The 18,128-nt window shown below is 42.9% G+C and overlaps 1 protein-coding gene across 1 annotated transcript in view; it reads left to right on the forward strand.

Annotated features, from left to right (window-relative positions):
* PTPN9 (protein tyrosine phosphatase non-receptor type 9) overlaps window positions 1–17,261 on the forward strand; it is a 37,311-nt gene extending 20,050 nt beyond the window's left edge. The window contains exons 8-13 of the mRNA XM_040413726.1: window positions 667–757; window positions 6,596–6,665; window positions 9,196–9,274; window positions 9,358–9,508; window positions 16,201–16,408; window positions 16,531–17,261. Of these exons, the coding sequence (XP_040269660.1) occupies window positions 667–757; window positions 6,596–6,665; window positions 9,196–9,274; window positions 9,358–9,508; window positions 16,201–16,408; window positions 16,531–16,697 (766 nt within the window). The 3' untranslated portion in view covers window positions 16,698–17,261. The remainder of the gene's footprint in view (window positions 1–666; window positions 758–6,595; window positions 6,666–9,195; window positions 9,275–9,357; window positions 9,509–16,200; window positions 16,409–16,530) is intronic.
* The last annotated feature ends 867 nt before the right edge of the window (window positions 17,262–18,128 follow it).

The raw sequence follows: 18,128 nt of genomic DNA on the forward strand, positions 1-18,128 counted from the left end.
GAAAACTCTGGTTGCTAAGAGAGAATTGATGTTGAGCTTCTGTTAACACAAGTCTGTTGTGTTTCTGGCAGTCTACAAATTATACATAAATGTGATTTATTTTTTTAATTCTCCCCCCCATCTTTTCCAGTACTATTACAACATAATTCACCAAACAATATGCCCACTGTAACAACAACAAACGTGTGGTCCCAGTAATACGTAACACCACAATACCACAGCACTAATAAATATTAAATAACATCTTTATTCAAATGCATCTATAAAATATTACAATATATGGTCAAAGTCACACAGGATCAGAAACAGCCCACAAAGTTGTTCAAATATACAATGAATATCAGTCCCCCCTAGCGACTGATATTCATTGTATATTTAAACTTATGTGGGCTGTTTCTGATCCTGTGTGACTTTGACCATGTGATCTGTGCTGCTATCCTTCTGCCGCCTACTGCCACATTGGGATCCAATTTTTTATTGAGTATTATTATTATCATGTACTATGTATAATTGTAATATTTTATAGATGTATTTGAATAAAGATGTTATTTAATATTAATTAGTGGTGTGGTATTGTGGTGTTACTATTACAACATATCGCACTTCTTTCTTCTGAATTCTAGTTTTGCTTGCCGTGTAATGACTCTCTCACTGATCTTTTTATAGGGCTGTTGTGAACCGTGATCGCAATCGTTATGGAGATGTTCCATGTCTAGATCAAACAAGAGTCAAATTAAAACGTGTCAACTGGCATGATGTAAATATCCATTTTTATTAAAAAGCAAGCTTCGGCTCACAGTGGGAGAGCTAGGGTTTGGCTGCTAATGGTTGAGATCAAATGTATAGTACGGTATAGAATAATTCAACCAACCAACTAATTAATAGTAGTTATTACTGTTTTTTTACATGTTTGTATAGTATATTATTTGCTGGTGTCGTTAATAAGAAATCTATGTTAAACATGGTGTCTTAGCTGAAGGCAACATGTTATTGAGCAGGAGGAGCTGAGCAGGTTTGGTGGGAAAGGATTCAGTAAAACTTGTATTTTATTAATTTAACCCCATCAAGACCAGGCGATTTTTTTTTTTTTTTTTTTTTACTTTCAGCAGCCATCCCAAAGCCATAACTTTTTAATTTTTCATTCACATACCTTTATGAGGGCCAAGTTGTGGGACAACTTGTATTGTCTAATGGCACCATTTACGGTTGCATACAATGTAATGGGAAGCTTGAAAAAAACAAAAACAAATGGGGTGGAATTATAAAAACAAAACTGCCACAGCTTTAGGGGTTTTCTTTTTACGGCTTTCCCTATGCAGTAAAACTGACCTGTTCCCTTCATTCTCTGGGCGTCACGGCTGTGTCACGGTCTTGTTGTGCGCCGTGACACTTTAGCCGTGCATGCTGGTTGCCAGGGGCAATGTGTTGTGATGCAGCAGGTTTGTGCTTTCCTCCTTCTTCTGGTTCTTTCCCTGTCTGGTGCTGGAGGGGTTAACTTCCTGGCTAGGTGTGTTCTGTGTGTGGCCTCATGGCTCTTCTTAATCTGGTGCTGTGAGCCTGAGGTCATTAGTTCTCCAGCCTTGGTGTGTGCTGGAGCCATGCTCCTGCCCTGAATATTCCTTCCTCCCTGTGTGAGGGCCACCTAGTTAGACATACTGTCATGGTGGGGAGTGGGGGAAAACTCCCCACCGTATACCATGGGAAAACGGGGAAGCAGCAAGACCTGGACACTAGGAAAAGGGAGCAGGTCACCTCCTAAACCACCCTAATCCTGGCCCTGACTCCTAACCGTATGATCAGACCCAGATGGTAGGTGGGTTAATACACAGGAACCTCGGACTGAGCTAGAGACGACCTGTTCCTCCAGAACGCGGACGAGCAGAAGTCTCACAGGCCAAGCAGCAAACGTAAGGGAAGACAGTGAGCAGCAACTGGGTCGGCAGTTAAGAACCCAGTGTTACGACAACACACCGGAACAACAAGCACTTATCTGCCGCAGCAACAGGGTGGAACACCAGCACCAAGACTACCTGGATCCCCATGCGACAGAATGCATGGCGGCCCCAGACAGAGCTGCTTATTGACTTGTGGTTCCCCCTCCAGGGAACCCAGTGGCCCTCTCACCGAAGGCACAGACAGAGAGGAGAATGTCTAGCAACCATGCTGGACAACACACCAAACAGACGAGACATGGAACACAACACTAGACATACATAACAACACACCCTGTACATAAACCCTCACCAAACATATATAATATAATACAAATGATGACCTCGGTGTCTAACTAGGTGGCCCTCACACTGGAAGGATGGAATATCCAGGGCAGGAGCATAGCTCCAGCACACACCAAGGCTGGAGAACTAATGACCTCAGGCTCACAGCACAAGATTAAGAAGAGCCATGAGGCCACACACACAACACACCTAGCCAGGAAGTTAACCCCTCCACCACCAGACAAAAAGGGAAAGAACCAGAAGGAGGAAAGCACAAACATGCTGCACCACAACACGTTGCTCCTGGCAACCAACATGCACGGCTAATGTGTCACGGCGCACAACAACAAGACCGTGACACTGGGTCAGTATGATGCACCGTATGTATAGTTTTTCTTGTGTTTTAATACTGAAAAAACTTTGGAAAAAAACACATTTTTTCTTTGCATCGCCATATTCTAAACCCCCATAACTTTAATATTTTTATGTGTATGGAGCTCCTATACTTTTAATGTGCAGCAGCCTCTTGTCACTCAGGAGAACAGAGGCTGCCACACACTGCATCTGTCTCCTCCGATCTTTGCTAGGGGGAGCTGGTACACTGCCAGGAGCGCACAAACAGCCTTTAACGCCCACACATGAGAGCCGTGGCCCTGTTCTAACAGCCCGGACTAGCAGGAGTGCCGATCCGGGCTGTTTAACACTTTACATGCCGTGGGCAATGGCACCCGCTGCATGTAAAGTGCTGACAGAGGGAGCGGACTCCCTCTGTCTCCCATTTGCACCCCACAAATGCAATCGCGGGGTGCTGATGTGTGTGAAGGCCGCAGTCCAGCCTTTAGTAATTTCCAGCAGGCTGCACCTCTCTGGCGCAGCCTGCTGGTCAATGTCAGAATAGCACTGATATTAAAATGCAATGCACTATAGGGATAATGCATTGCATTTTAAAATCAATCAGAATGTTGTCTGTTATAGTCCCCTTGTGGGACTATTAAGTGGTCAAAAAAAAAGTAAAAAAAATCCCATAAAAAAAAAATTACCTTTTTTTCCATTGAAAATACACTTTTCAATGAAAAAAATTCTCCCCTATATGCTTGGTATTGCCACATCCGTAACGACCCAGACTACATAAATATCACATAAATTATCCCCTACGGTGAACGCCGTGAAAAAAAAAAAATGACGGAATTACTAATTTATTCTTAGTTGCCACCAAAAAAACGTAGTAAAAAGCGTCAATTACTCCAAAATTATACCAATGAAAACTACAAGTCATCTCGCAAAAAATCAAGCCCTCACACAACTCCATAGAAAGAAAAATAAAAAATGTATGCGTCTTGGGAAGCAGCAATGCAAAAACATTTTTTTCTTAAAAATTATTGCAAAAAAGTAGTAGAACGGGAAAAAAAACTTTATCTATTTGGTATCACTGAAATCGTAGTAACCCAGAGAATAAAGTTATGTTATTTATACCCAAAAATTAACGCCATAAAATTTATAATGTAAAAACACAGTAGCAGTATTGCTGTTTTTCCCATCTCCCTCACAGAAAGAGTTAATAAAAGTTAATCAGAATGTTATGTGTACCCAAAAATGGCGCCATTAAAAACTACAACTTGTCCCGCAAAAAACAAGCCCTCATAAAGCTATATAAACGGAAAAATTAAAAAGTTATAGCTCTAGGAACCGACCATGAAAAAAAGGAAGAAAAATACTTGGCCAGTAAGGCCCAAAACAGGCTGGTCACTAAGGGGTTAACCTCCCAGATTCACTGGTCAGATTTGACTACGGATCTGACGGGTTTAATGTGTGCAATTGACGTTATCGTCAATCAAATATATTAGTCCTGGGTGCCTGATGTTTAAAACGCGCCATCGCGCCATTTTTAAATACCCGACTGCGGACGTACATTTACATGAGGCATTCAGGAAGGGGTTCAATTTCTGCTCATTCTGGGCTTTGAGGTCAGGGAGACGGTCCTATCAGTGACTGACAGCTATCTCTGTATACATAGTCATAGAGGGAAGGCTGTCAATTACTGATAGGACCGTCTCCCCGACTTCAAAGCCCAGAATGAGCAGGAATTTAAATGCATGAAATACAAGTTTTACCGAATCTTTTCCCATAAAACTACATATCAATCTGCTCAGCTCCTCCTGCTCTATAATATGATGCCTGCATATTACTTCACGTATTCATGGTGACAGGTTCCCTTTAAATAATATTATATCACAAATGCTCAATTAGGGAATCTGGCTCAGAGAGTAAATTGTGCATTTAAAAAAAATGTCTTGGGACAGATGCAGGGACCAATGACCTATGTACGTCCAGTGAAATGCAGGAGTACTGGACATTGTTTATGCCATACCACTATATTGGACACACAACATACAGCATGAAGGCTTTAGGGAGTTGTACTGTGATCACTTTTAACACCAAGTAGTTTACCTCATTAGGGGCATTATAAAAGTGCATATCCATAAGGCCTCATGCACACGGCCGTTCCGTGCATTGGGGACTGTAATTGCAGTCCCCAATGCACGGGCAACATCCGTGCAGTGAATGGGTCCGTGGTCAGTCATTTTTTGGCGGTGCGAAACAACGGAAAGAAACACTGTGACTCCGTTCTGCATCTCTGGAATTGTGAATCCATTCAAGTGAATTGGTCCGCATCCGTGATGCAGGGATGCAACGGCCGTGTGCATGAGGCCTAAGGGTGCAAAACAACGGTGCAGCTGGCTGCATGCACCAAGCCACAGTCAACGGCTGCACGATTTTGCAGAGACATTTTGTGGCCACAGTCGGAAATGGTTTGGCCACATGCAGACAGGTGCACTGTTGGGCCTTACCCTAACAGTTATAAGAAGGGCTTGTCTAGTTCTGACACAGTATTCTCACATTTGCCAACAATTTAGAAGTTCAGTGATCGCAGTGGTACTGTATATAATAAACAGTATTGATAGCTATTGCTTCCAATGTGCCCATTATAACTGTTATATTGTAAAGGAGTTGGCCACTTTCTGGTGACCTTTGACCAATGTGTAGAGTAGGTAAGATAACTACATGGCGTATACTAATATAGCCGTTGTTGATATTCTGTGCCGTTTGCAATATTTTATTAGCCATGTCACGTGTCGTCCGGAAAAACTGATCCGGCATTTATTTTTCACCTTTTTTTTGGTCTGAACATGCGCAGACCGGAAGTACAGATCCGGCATTCAGGCAAGTCTTCAGTTTTTTTTGGGCCGGAGATAAAACCGTAGCATGCTGCGGTTTTATCTTTTGCCTGAACAGTCAAAATGACTGAACGGAAGACATCCTGATGCATCCTGAACGGATTGCTCTCCATTCAGAATGCATGGGGATATACCTGATCAGTTCTTTTCCGGCATTGAGCCCTTTTGACGGAACTCAGTGCCGGAAAAGAAAAACGCTAGTGTGAAAGTACCCTTAGGCAAATCTTCTGTGCTGTCCACATGGAGGTCCTCTCCATAAGATGGTCGCTGATGGAGGGTTATGTGACCAGGCAAATAACCTCCATGTGATGTCTCCACTATTCAAACACACTGCACCTACACTAGACTCCCAAGTGCAGATGGCAGGTTCAGTGTATTTAAATGGAGGACACATAACATGAAGGTGATTTGCCTGGTCACATGACCCTCCATTAGTAGCCATTTTATGGACAAGACCTCTTTGTGGACAGCAGTAAAGCGAGGTTGTTAATTGGTTCTTCCCCTTTTAACCTCATGAAGTTATTTAGTGATGTCTATACCTGGCCACATTTCTGTAGTATGAGGTAACTGTACATGCGTACTGACCTTTAGGAGGGGCCAGGAGAGTAGAAAACACTTATTTTTGGAATAGAGAGTTTAGCTCCATTGAATACATCATCAGGGTAAGATGCGTCTTGCTACCATCACATCTCTTTGTATCATATGGGCGTCGACCAAGTGCCATGTTGGGCGCTGGTCGACCTGGAGCCTGTCCATCTGTCTCATGGTTTGCGGTGAGTGTTCCTTAATCTTTGTCATATCTTTTATCATAGTTTAAGTCGTGTTAAGTCTATTTTTACCTACACTTCTTACCTCACGATAATACAGCAGCACAAAAGACTAGGGGGCAAACAAGGGGGTAAACCTAATGAAATACAGAAAATGACACAGAATTTCAACAAAGAATATTAGTAAATGCCATATAATCATCTTATATACACATTGGTAGAAAGTAACCAGAAAGTTGCTAACCCATTTAAGTATTATTTAAACTGAACAAGTAAAAAAATTTTTAAGTGCTAATATATCTTATGAAGAATAAGTAGAAACTATAGTCATGGCCAGAAGTTAAATACAATTCTAATTTCTGATTGTACTCTTTAGCGCTCGGACTATATAAATGCCAGTTTTATGGATGGATACTTACAGAAGAATATGTACATTGGCACACAAGGTAATCTATAAAGTTTTTCTGCATGTTGATGATGGTAATAGGGGATTGGTTAGCTCCGTTCTCTGATATATCTTTAAACCTCCAGTCACCAAGGCATCATTATCTCCAGATGGAAATAAGGGCTTTTTACATGGCGCCCATAGACATAAAGTCAGCTATAGTGGTAGCTGCTCTTTGCTCTGGCTAATAGGGAGAACCATATGGAAATAGGTTGTCAGGTTGGGAAGCCCCATTTAACCCCTTCCCACTGCAGCCACTTTCTGTTTTCGCCTTTTTATTTTTCTGTATACACTGTCATGTGAGGGCTTATTTTTAACGGGACAAATTTCCATATGATGTATTGGGGAGCTGGAGAAAATGTATTATGGTTAGGGGGGTAGAAATGAGGAAAAAAGGACACTTGCCCCTTTATTTTTTACGGGTTTTGTTTTTACATTGTTCAGTGTGCTGTAAAAATGACAAGTTAGGCCAAGTTCACACTTCAGTTATTTGGTCACTTATTTCCATCAGTTTTTGTGATAAGGTATAATGGCAAGATTTGTACCTGTTCTGTGTTTTTTTTACCCACTCCTGGTTTTGGCTCTTAATAACTGATGGAAATAACTGACCAAATAACTGAAGTGAGAACTTGGCCTTAAAGGGGTTTTCTGAGACTTTAAGGGTCCATTCACACGTCCGTGTGTGTTTTGCGGCTCCGCAAAACACAGACATCGGTGATGTGCGTTCCGCATTTTGCGGACCGCACATCGCCGGCACCTAATAGAAAATGCCTATTCTTGTCCGCAATTGCGGACAAAAATAGGACATGTTCTATTTTTGTCCGCAATTGCGGACAAAAATAGGACATGTTCTATTTTTTTAGGGATCGGAATTGCGGACCCGGAAGTGCGGATCCGGGCAGCACATCGTGCTGCCCCATAGAAATGAATGGGTCCGCAATTCCGTTCCGCAAAATGCGGAACAAAATTGCGGACGTGTGAATGGACCCTAATACTGATGACCTATCAATATTTGATCGGTGGGGGTCAAACACCCGGACCCCCCTTCCCCTTCCTCCGATCAGCTGTTTGAGAGGGCAGCACTTACACTGCGGCCTTCTCTCAGCTTTTCCTAGGCCATTGACGACATATTCATCAGTCACGTGGCCTAGGCACAGCTCAGCCCCATAGAAGTAAATGGGGCGGAGTGTGATACTAAGCACAGCCGCTATACAATGAACGGTGCTGTGCTTGGTGAACAGGGAGAAGGCAGTGACACTCACAGGAGTACCTTTGTCTTCTCAAATAGCTGATCGGCTTCCTCTGCGGATCGGTACAAATACAGGGATATCAAATTGATATACTTTTTATGATTTAATACATTAAAAAAATATTAAAAACAAATTTGGAAAAGAAAAGTTCTTTTCATCACCATTGACACCTATAACTTTTATATTTCCATATATGGAGCTGTGTAAGTACCTAATTTTTGCGGAGTGATCTGTAGTTTTTATTGATATGATTTATGTATGTATGGGTCTATAGATGACTTTTGATTATTTTGTATTGAATTTTTTTGAAAGATGAAGTGACCAGAAAAACAGTGATTGGGCTATTTTGATTTTTTTTTTTATTATGGCGTTCACTGTATGAGATATTTTGATAGCTCTGACATTTTCCAATATGGCGATACACATTATGTTTATATTTATTTATGTAAATTTGGGAAAGTAGATGATTTGAATATTTATTTTATTTATATCTTTAGCCCCTCTAGGGAACTTTAACATGCAATCATTAGAATGCAATGGCTTACTCTTGCAGTTTAGAAGAAAACCATTGTGTTCCTATTAAGCCCTGCCAGGAGCAGCCCACAGTTGACCACAGCATCTGAGGAATTAAAGGTCCATGATTGGAGTTACCTCCAGTCATGGACACTCCCAGCAGATGTCTGCTGTATAACACAACAGTCCTAGGCCTGCTAGGGAGCCCGCTCACCTCCTTAATGAGCGCCATCTTTAGAAATCTGTCATCCGCAGATGTCAAAAAGGGGTTACCAATTACCTAGTTGTTGTGCTGCAATAGGATGGGAAATGATTGTTCTCTGACAGAATTATAAAATAATGAGAGTAATAAAAGTTACAGAATTCTGGCACCATGCACCACATCTACAAGTGTATTAGACGCTTTTTGCCGCACACACAGTGAGTGGACATGACCTATGAGAATAGCTTGGCTCTGCTTACCATGAAGGCAAGTGGCTTGCATTGCGAAACTTTAAAAATTAAGTTTGTGCCATAATTTTGTTACACAATTCTGGTGCAGAGTAAGCCAAGTAATAGTATGATTAGACATTCCAAAGATGCACCAAATTTATCATCCAGCATCAACCACTGTGATAAATTTGGCACATCTTTAGACAGTCTAGTCTAAGTTTGCGCTGTCTAATACTGGTAAATCTGCCCTATGTGTCTGAACTAGTGAAGTAGTAGAAGGATATGTTTCTGTCTCATAACAAATTTAACACTATATAAATGTATGTTTTTCTCTAGGACCTATGGAAAATACATTCCAGGATTTTTGGCAAATGGTTTGGGAGCAGAATGTGTTGGTTATAGTCATGACAACACGGTAAGCTCATTGATATAGTTTTTGGGAGCATTGTGAGTATTTTTGCATTCCACATTTTCTTTTTAATCTCCTTTATTGAACAGAGTTGAGGAGGGCGGTCATCGAAAGTGTGGTCAGTACTGGCCTTTATCACCAGGATCTATAGCTTTATATGGTGCTGTGACTGTCACAAACAAAGCTGCTGAGAACCACCAACATTACAGAAAAACGACTCTGGACATCAGCAGTCGGCAGGTATTACCTCTACCCGCGATATTGTGTTTTTTTTTTCAACATTGTCTTTTTAATGATTTTCAAGCATATTATACATGTTGAGTAATACATAATAAATAATAAAAAAAAGGAAGATCCGAAATGACACAAAAAGATGTGATACATGGCATTGTCACATTTACATTTACAGTATAAGACATGAAACCGGAATACTTTGCATATACAGTTGTAGGAGCAAATTTTCGTAGCCCACAGTCTCCACAGAGTGATCTGTAAAGAGAGTCTATATACAGGCTACTGAGTCCTTAAACATTCTTTTATAGTAGGGTGGTCGGCAGCAGAGTGGCGTGGGCACTAGAAAGCCACATCAGACATTGGTTGTGTACTCTTATCCTGGATTGCAAGGAGGGGGCGAAAACCAGCTCATATATCATATGTAAGTTAACTATTTGGATCACCTCCGATGTGTTAGGGGTGGCTGGTTGTTTCCAATGTCTCGCTATTACCTTGCGTGTGGCCGTGAGAATATGTGACACTAACCATCGGAAGGATGGATGAATGCCATCTAGCCCAATACCCAGAATCGCCAGTTCTGGAGACAAGGGAGTGTGGGTGTCAAGAACCTCCTGTAGCGACTTTTCCATCGCTCTCCACAATTGTGAAACCGTTGGTCAGAACCACCACATATGGAAGGGGGAGCTCCTGGAACCACACTTATGCCAACAGAGGGAAGAGTAGTTCGGAATTGTGTGGAACAGTCTGTGCGGAGTGAGATACCAACATAATTGAATCTTCATACTCTGTTCAGCATGGTTAATGCAGTGAGAGCATTTAATTGACCAATATAGAGCAGATTTCCATTGTTCCAGAGGAAAGGATTTATTCAATTCCTCTTCCCATCTAAGCATGTATGGATCTTTCGATCCCTGCATAGAGGACAGGAGTTCAGAGTAGATTATGGAAAGTCCTCTATGGCAGTGTTTCCCAACCAGTGTGCCTCCAGCTGTTGCAAAACTACAACTCCCAGCATGCCCGGACAGCCTTTGGCTGTGCGGGCATGCTGGGAGTTGTAGTTTTGCAACAGCTGGAGGCACACTGGTTGGGAAACACTGCTCTATGGTGTGGGCCTTTGTCATAGAATAGGAGATGAAGCGGGGAAGATGGACTTGCAGTGTTGGTGAAAGATAGTGTCTTATCTGCAGGTATTGGTAAAAGGTAGAGATGGGAATAGAAAAGGACCTGTGGAGAGAGGCAAACTCCAAAACAGTTTGACCCTGGTATAACTGACCAATGGAATTCATTCCCTTAGATTTCCATAGGGAAAGATTGAGATGGGGAATATGGTGTTCCAGCACTGTAAGTGTGAAATCTGGGATATGGAATGGGGAGGGAGGGAGTGATCGGAGGAGGCAATCCCATGCAAAGAGGGAGGTCTGCATGGTGAGTAAAGGGAGATGGTGTGTAAGTTTACTTAGGGTGTGGGCTGCTAAGAAGGCATTGAGAAAATGTCCTTTGATAAGAGACTCCTCTATTTGGAGCCATCTTTGAGGATTGGATGGACGCCACCACTCCCTAGTTTGGTCTATCGGGCTAGCTATATAATATTTGCGAAGGTCCGGGACCCCCAACCCTCCATTCTTTATAGAGGGGAACAAGGCTCTTTCGCATATTCGCAGCGGGAAGCAGTCCCAAATAAACCGTAACATGCTGTTTTGGAGGTGGGTGAGTACATGGGTAGGAACACATAAAGGGATAAAACTTGGGAGAATCATCATTTTCACAGTATTAATCCTTGCAATCCAGGACAAGCAAAGTTTCGAGTACCTCTGATATTCACTCGCTAGTTCCCCCTGCAGGGCTTGGTAATTAAGTGACACCAGTCTACCGAGTTGGGGATAAGAATGCCTAAATAGGAAATATGGTCATCCGCCCAATGAAAGCGATAGTCAAGGTGGATATGGTCTCTGGCTTCCTCCCGGATCTGGACAGGCAGAATAGAAGATTTAGTAACATTCAGTTTATAGTATGACACAGGGAAGAATGTTCTAGGGTGGCATATGCAGCTGCAAGAGATTTCAGTGGGCTTTGTGAGGGACAAGACCACATCATCAGCGTAGAGACCAATGGTGTGGACTGAGGATCCTACACGAACTCCCTCCACCAATGGGCTGATACGGACGAGCTCTGCCAGCGGCTCCATGACCAACACAAACACCAAAGGTGACAAAGGGCACCATTGGTAATTTGAAAGGACCCTCGCCTCCGGGGCAGAGTATAGACCCATAATGGCCAGCAACATGTGTCCCTGAATTTCAAATTTGCTCAGGACTTGCTCCACGAACCCCCAGTGAACTCTATCAAAAGCCTTTTCAGCATCAAGTGATAGGAAAATTGTGGGGGTCCTGGAGAGCTCTGCAATCTGGACTAGGTTAATAAGACGTCTCGTCCCATCTCTACATTGGCACTTGAGGAGAAAGCCCACCTAATCTTCTGCAACCAATTCAGGCAAGACAGTATATAATCTAGTTGGTAGTATTTTAGAAAAGAGTTTCAGGTCCACATTAAGCAACGAGATAGGTCTAAAGTTAGCTGGGTGATTCGGAGTCTTTCCTGTTTTAGGTAGCGTGACTATAGTGGCTGATAACATGTCCCTAGGGATGTTCCCCGTTGTGAAGAAACAATTAAATAGTTTGGTCAAGTAAGGTGTGAGCACAGAAGCGTAGGTCTTATAATATTCTGCAACATATCCATCTGGGCCAGGGGCTTTATTGGGCTTGAGGGATTTGAGAGCAGATTTAACTTCTGATTCAGGGATGGGGGTATTGATCACCGCTAAGACCTCCACAGACTGGGAGGGTAGGGCAATAGAGTCCAGAAATGACTGGATCCCAGTTGTAGAGGGTTGGGGGGTACCTGAGTCGTCTCAGAGACTATATAGAGAGCAATAGAATTTAGCAAATGCATCAGCAATCTGCTGGGGATGTGTTATTACTGAGCCATCTGGGAACTGGAACGACTGTTCTGCTAGACGCCGCTCTGCGGTGCAAGCATTTGGCTAGCAATCTGATCTGTCCCCCATGTGGTAAAATCTTACCTTCATACGGCGAACTGAGTGTTCATATTTGTACAGTAATAGGGAACGTAGTTTAAAGCTTAGAGCTGTGAGTTGCTGTTGAAGTGCTACTGTAGGTGTGACTTTGTGTTGTGTTTCTACAGTGTGTAGGGCCTGAATCGTGCTGTTTACATCTCTCTCCTGTGCTTTTTTGAGTTTGGAAACAGTTTTGAGAAATAGACCCCTCATATACACCTTTTGAACTCCCCACAGTGATGTAATATATATACCTCCCACATCATTAAGATTCAAATATTTTTTCAAGGAAGAAAGCAAGTCTTCCATTCTGGTTGGACAACGGAGTAGATATGGATTGTGGAGGGGTTTGACTCGGGACATTATTGTCAACTACTACAGTGATGGGGGCGTGATCTGACCATGTGGCACATCCAATATGAGAGGAGGTGACTTTATGGATCAAGTCAGCTGACACTAGGAAATAATCCAGTCTGGATTGGGATATGTGAGCCTGGGAAATAAAAGTATAATCCCTCTCTCCCGCATGTTGTTATCGCCAGATGTCATGTAAGGGGTAATCCCTGAGAGTTTGTTTAAGTACCCCCCTGGCAGAGGTAGACACTCTGTCACAATCATCTTAATGTCCATTGGTGGGTTGAAGTCCCCCCCAACGAGGATTGAGCCACTAGCTACGGTCATCACCTTATTAAGAAACCGCTTCAAGAATCTGAGCTATTGTGCATTGGGAGCATACACCGCTGCCAGGGTAAAGGGAACATTATCAATCAGACAGATCAGAATCACATATCTTCCACGAGGGTCCGAGATACATTTCTGTACTGAGAAAGACGTCATATTCCTAACAGCTATAAACACACCACCTTGGCGCTTTTTGAGAGTGATATATATGCGGAAATAAGCGGTGTGAGCACCTCTGCGCATCTTCAGATAGCAAATTCGTCTCTCGCACAAAGATAACATCACAATCGGACTGAATGGCATCCTGCCAGAGCTGTGCTCATTTAAAGGGGGAGTTTAATCCCTTAACATTTAGAGAGAGAACCTTTTAGCCCCATTGTTTGAAGGAAGTAGATCTACTGAGGTAGCATGTGCATAGTTTACTGAAGATTCTGGGCCACATGTCTAAGTAACAAAGTGCGGTCATACCATGTAAAAAAAAAAAAACATAACAGGTAAAAAAAAAAGTAATGGAAAAAAACATAGAAGATACTCAGCCTAGAGTGTGGCAGAGGCGGGAGTCCTGAGAGACGTGACTCTTTCATGAGTCACACCTAGAAAGGGGTAAAAGTGAACCAAACGGCGGGTCCATAACACACCCCTGAGAGTAGCAAACAAAGTGGGGAGCGGCCCCTAATAAACAATATCTTGAAGTGTCCTCAAACCGTGTCCCATTCAAGAGAGACCTTGTCAGGCTTGTCTTGTTGGATATCGGGGTTTTGGGTCGACGGTGATACAAGGCCCCATTCCTGGAGTTTCTGAGAAGCTAGCTGAGCGGTACGGCACACGTGTTGCACTCCATTGTAGAAGATGAGAAGGCGAGGTGGGAAACCCCACCGGTACCTCACCTGGTGGTCTCGTAGAATTTTTGAGGTTTCTGCAAATTTCCGGCGCTTAGCCAGAGTGGCCGCAGATAAATCGGGGAAAACAGAAATTCTGCGGAAAATATCCACCGGCATAGGATTTTGGCATAAAGCGTGCAGAAAGTCCTCTTTGGTCTAAAAACAATGCACTCTGGCTAAGACATCCCTAGGTGTTGATGGACCTAGTCCCGATGGTTTCGGAATTCTGTGGATGCGGTCAATTGTTACATCCATATCTGAGGCTGTAGGGAGTGCGGCCTTTAGCATGTCCTTCAATAGAGGCTCCAAATCGGCAGGTCCCACCGTTTCCGAGACACCACAGAGACGTACATTATTGCGGTGGTGTCTGTCCTCTATATCACATATCTTGGCAGACAATCTACTGACCTCTTCCTCCAATGCTTCGTTTGCATCAATGAGAGCGTTGTGCGACGAGGCCAGCTCCGCCATCTTGTGCTCCACGTGATCTGTGTGATCTCTGAGATGCTGCATTTCTTGCCTCATTTCCTGTACCATCCCTCGCATGTCATCTTAGAGGGAAGCCCTCAGGGAATCTAGAAGCAAGCGTAGCGTACCCTCCATGAGTGGATGAGTGGACAGGCCCGGGCGACCGTCTGCCCCAGATCCTGATCTCAGGCTTGACGAGGAAGCAGGTGAGGCCGGAAGTGCAGGCGGTGAGGCGTGCAGTAGGCCTGAGTCCGGTATCAGTGAGTTTAGCCAGGGCTGGCCTGTTTTTACCTTCCCCATGGTGTGGGTCAAGTATGTGGCTGGGAAGGGTTGCTCCACAGACGCAGGGTTAGCCGCTTTGGGGTGGTTATGGAGTTTCTAGGTCCGGAGCTACAGCATCAAGCAGCCGGCGCCATCAGCGTGCAGGCCACGCCCCCCTCTAACCGCAATATTGTACTATACAGACCATGTGAGTTTGATGGAGGTAATATCCTTATGTGATTCGGTTCAAGGTCTTACTGTGTATACATATATGATGTCACAAATATTATATTTACAATCCTTTCTGAACTGGCAGGACAAAAATGTAAAAACCTTTTTAATTTTATGTGTAACATTTTTCTCCCTAGTAGTCTACTGCTTGTTATAACTTTACTTTCTAATCATTGATGCAAAATTACATTCAAATTCTGTATATGAAACATTTAATTGAAGGGTTTGTCTTATCTCGCTGTTACTAAGAGGAGATGTGACTAGGCCTTCACCACTGCCAGGAAACAGCAGAGCGGGCTGGCACTGCATTGTTTCAGTAGCTCCCATTGTAGCTCAAGTGAGCTATAGCAACAGCATAGGTGCAATGGGAGCACATGGCAAGCCGGTGGTCAGGCTTTAGTCTCATCTAATGGCTGACATTAGTATTGGCATATACTGGATCTGATGTCTCAGTTGTTTTTCTGTTTCTATTTCTATACCATAATAGGTGCCGCAAATGTGAACCTAAATGTGGCCAAACACATTAGATAGAAGTTGGTTGATGGTTGAATAAACAATCATCCAGTGAACAATCATTTTGCAGACACACAAATTTTAGTCCATTTTTGCCATTACAGATGTTCAGACTGGCCATACACCTTCAATGAAACCAGTTGATAAAAGAAAGATTTTTCTAGAATTCTTTCAATTAAAGATCTTTCATCCACAAACGATCTTTCTTGGAACGAAAGAGGTTTCCAAACAAAAATTTCAAACATGGACGACTTTCCAAACGATGATGGTCTGTCATTGGTCGGCTAAAACAATAGTTAAATTTTACTTGACGAATAAACGTTTTGGTTGAAATCATCCATTCTGATCTACTTTAGACTGTATAGCGAAGAAGGACTGGCACTCACTTTCTTGACGATATGAAGAGACTTGTATTCAAAGTATAATAGCATCATCAGTTACTAGTTTCGGCTCAAGCCTGAGCCTTTTTCAAGTGCCGACCCATCTTTTTCAACAAATTTAGACTGTGTGGCCACCTTAAGACCCACATTTGAAACTTCTTGATTTCATATGCCTTATGTTTTGTAGCATAAGTATGTCTCCCGTTTCAGGGCCGAGAGAAGAGGCAGATCAGTCATTTGCAGTTCTTAAGCTGGCCAGACTTTGGGGTTCCCAGCTCTGCTGCTGCTCTTATCAATTTCAGAGACGCTGTAAAGAAGGAACAGAGAAGATTGGTGAATGAGCTAGGAAACCAATGGAAAGATCCTGCTGGCGGTCCTCCAATTGTGGTACATTGCAGCGCAGGAATCGGAAGGACAGGTACTGGATGATGGCAATAAATATAGAAACTGAATGGCTTAGCAGGAGAAAAGTCCTAGCTTTAATACATTAACACTCATTGATAATGAAAGCTAATGTGGACTTTTATTATTTCCCCCCAGGTACTTTCTGTACATTGGACATTTGCTTGTCCCAAATAGAAGATGTAGGCACCTTGAACATTCAGCAAACTGTGACAAGAATGCGGAAACAGAGAGCACTGAGTATACAGACTCCAGAGCAGTATTACTTCTGTCACATGGCCATCCTCGAACATTTTGGCAGCTGATACAAGTACCATGCAATGCTTATTGGTGCAGCTTCCAGTGTCAAAGAATCAAGGACCAACATTAGGGGCTGAAGGCCTTCATTACATTTAGGTGCTACAAAGGCAGATAAGAAGTCCCAGTCTTTAAGTCCTATGTAAAGCAATGGAATTATGCTATTTGTAACCAGGAATCACACAGTATAATACTCCAGGCACAATTAAGGGTCCATTCACATGTCCGCAACTGAATTGCGGATCCGCAAAACATGGACACTGGCCATGTGCGTTCCGCATTTTGCGGACCGCACATGGCTGGCACTATAATAGAAATGCCTTTTCTTGTCCGTGTCTGCGGACAAGATTAGGACATGTTCTATTTATTTTTTTTGCTGTCTGCATCTTTTGCGGCCCCATTGAAAATGAATGGGTCCGTGCCCGTTCCGCAAAGATGCGGAACCATTTTGCGGACTTGTGAATGGACATCTGTCAGGAGATTTGTACCTATGACACTGGCTGATCGGTTACATGTGCACTTGGCAGCTGAAGACATCTGTGTTGGTCCCATATTCATACGTGCCCACATTGCTGAGAAAATTATGTTTTACTATATGCAAAATAGCCTCTAGGAGCAATGGGGGTGTTGCCGTTACACTTAGAGGCTCAGCTCTCTCTGCAGCTGCCGCACCCTCTGCACTTTGATTGACAGGACCAGGCAGGCGTTATGATGGTTACACTGCCTGGCCCTGTCAATCAAAGTCCAGGTGGTACAGCAGTTGCAGAGAGAGCTGAGCCTCTAAGTGTAACAGCAACGCCCCCATTGCTCCTAGAGGCTAATTTGCATATATTAAAACATAATTTTTCAGCAATGGGGGCTCATATGAACATGGGATCAACACAGATGCCTTCACCTGCCAAGTGCAAATGTAACAGGTCAGCCAGATTCATAGGTACAAATCTGCTGACAGATGCCCTTTAGACACTCTCTAAAACTGATTACAATTTGTGCCATTACACAATCCTAACGCTATAATCAGGCAATACATGCTATAAGACAGTTTATTAAAATATATACATGTGACACCTGATCTTTCATATATTTTACACGCATACATTTAAACATATACACGTTACTATTATCATTCCTTTTATGTACATACAAACATGAAGTATACTGTAGAACAGCTCTGGATGTGCATACCACACAATCAAATCCTGCTCATTCCTCACATCCCTTACTGCAGGGTCTTGGGTTAGAAGCTAAAACTTTTGCCATTTCTTATATGAAGAAAAGTAATACTGTATATCAAGCCAATAATCTTCTCCACTAAAGCGTTACTACGCGCTGTGTGAATTATCATGGCTGCAACTATACCACACACATGAAAATAGCTATTTGTAAATGTCTCTTCTGTATTGCAGTCGTGTGGGACCAATCAAATAGACAAGACTATG

Source organism: Bufo bufo, chromosome 1 (assembly GCF_905171765.1).
Source record: "Bufo bufo chromosome 1, aBufBuf1.1, whole genome shotgun sequence".
Classification (NCBI taxonomy): Eukaryota; Metazoa; Chordata; class Amphibia; order Anura; family Bufonidae; genus Bufo; species Bufo bufo.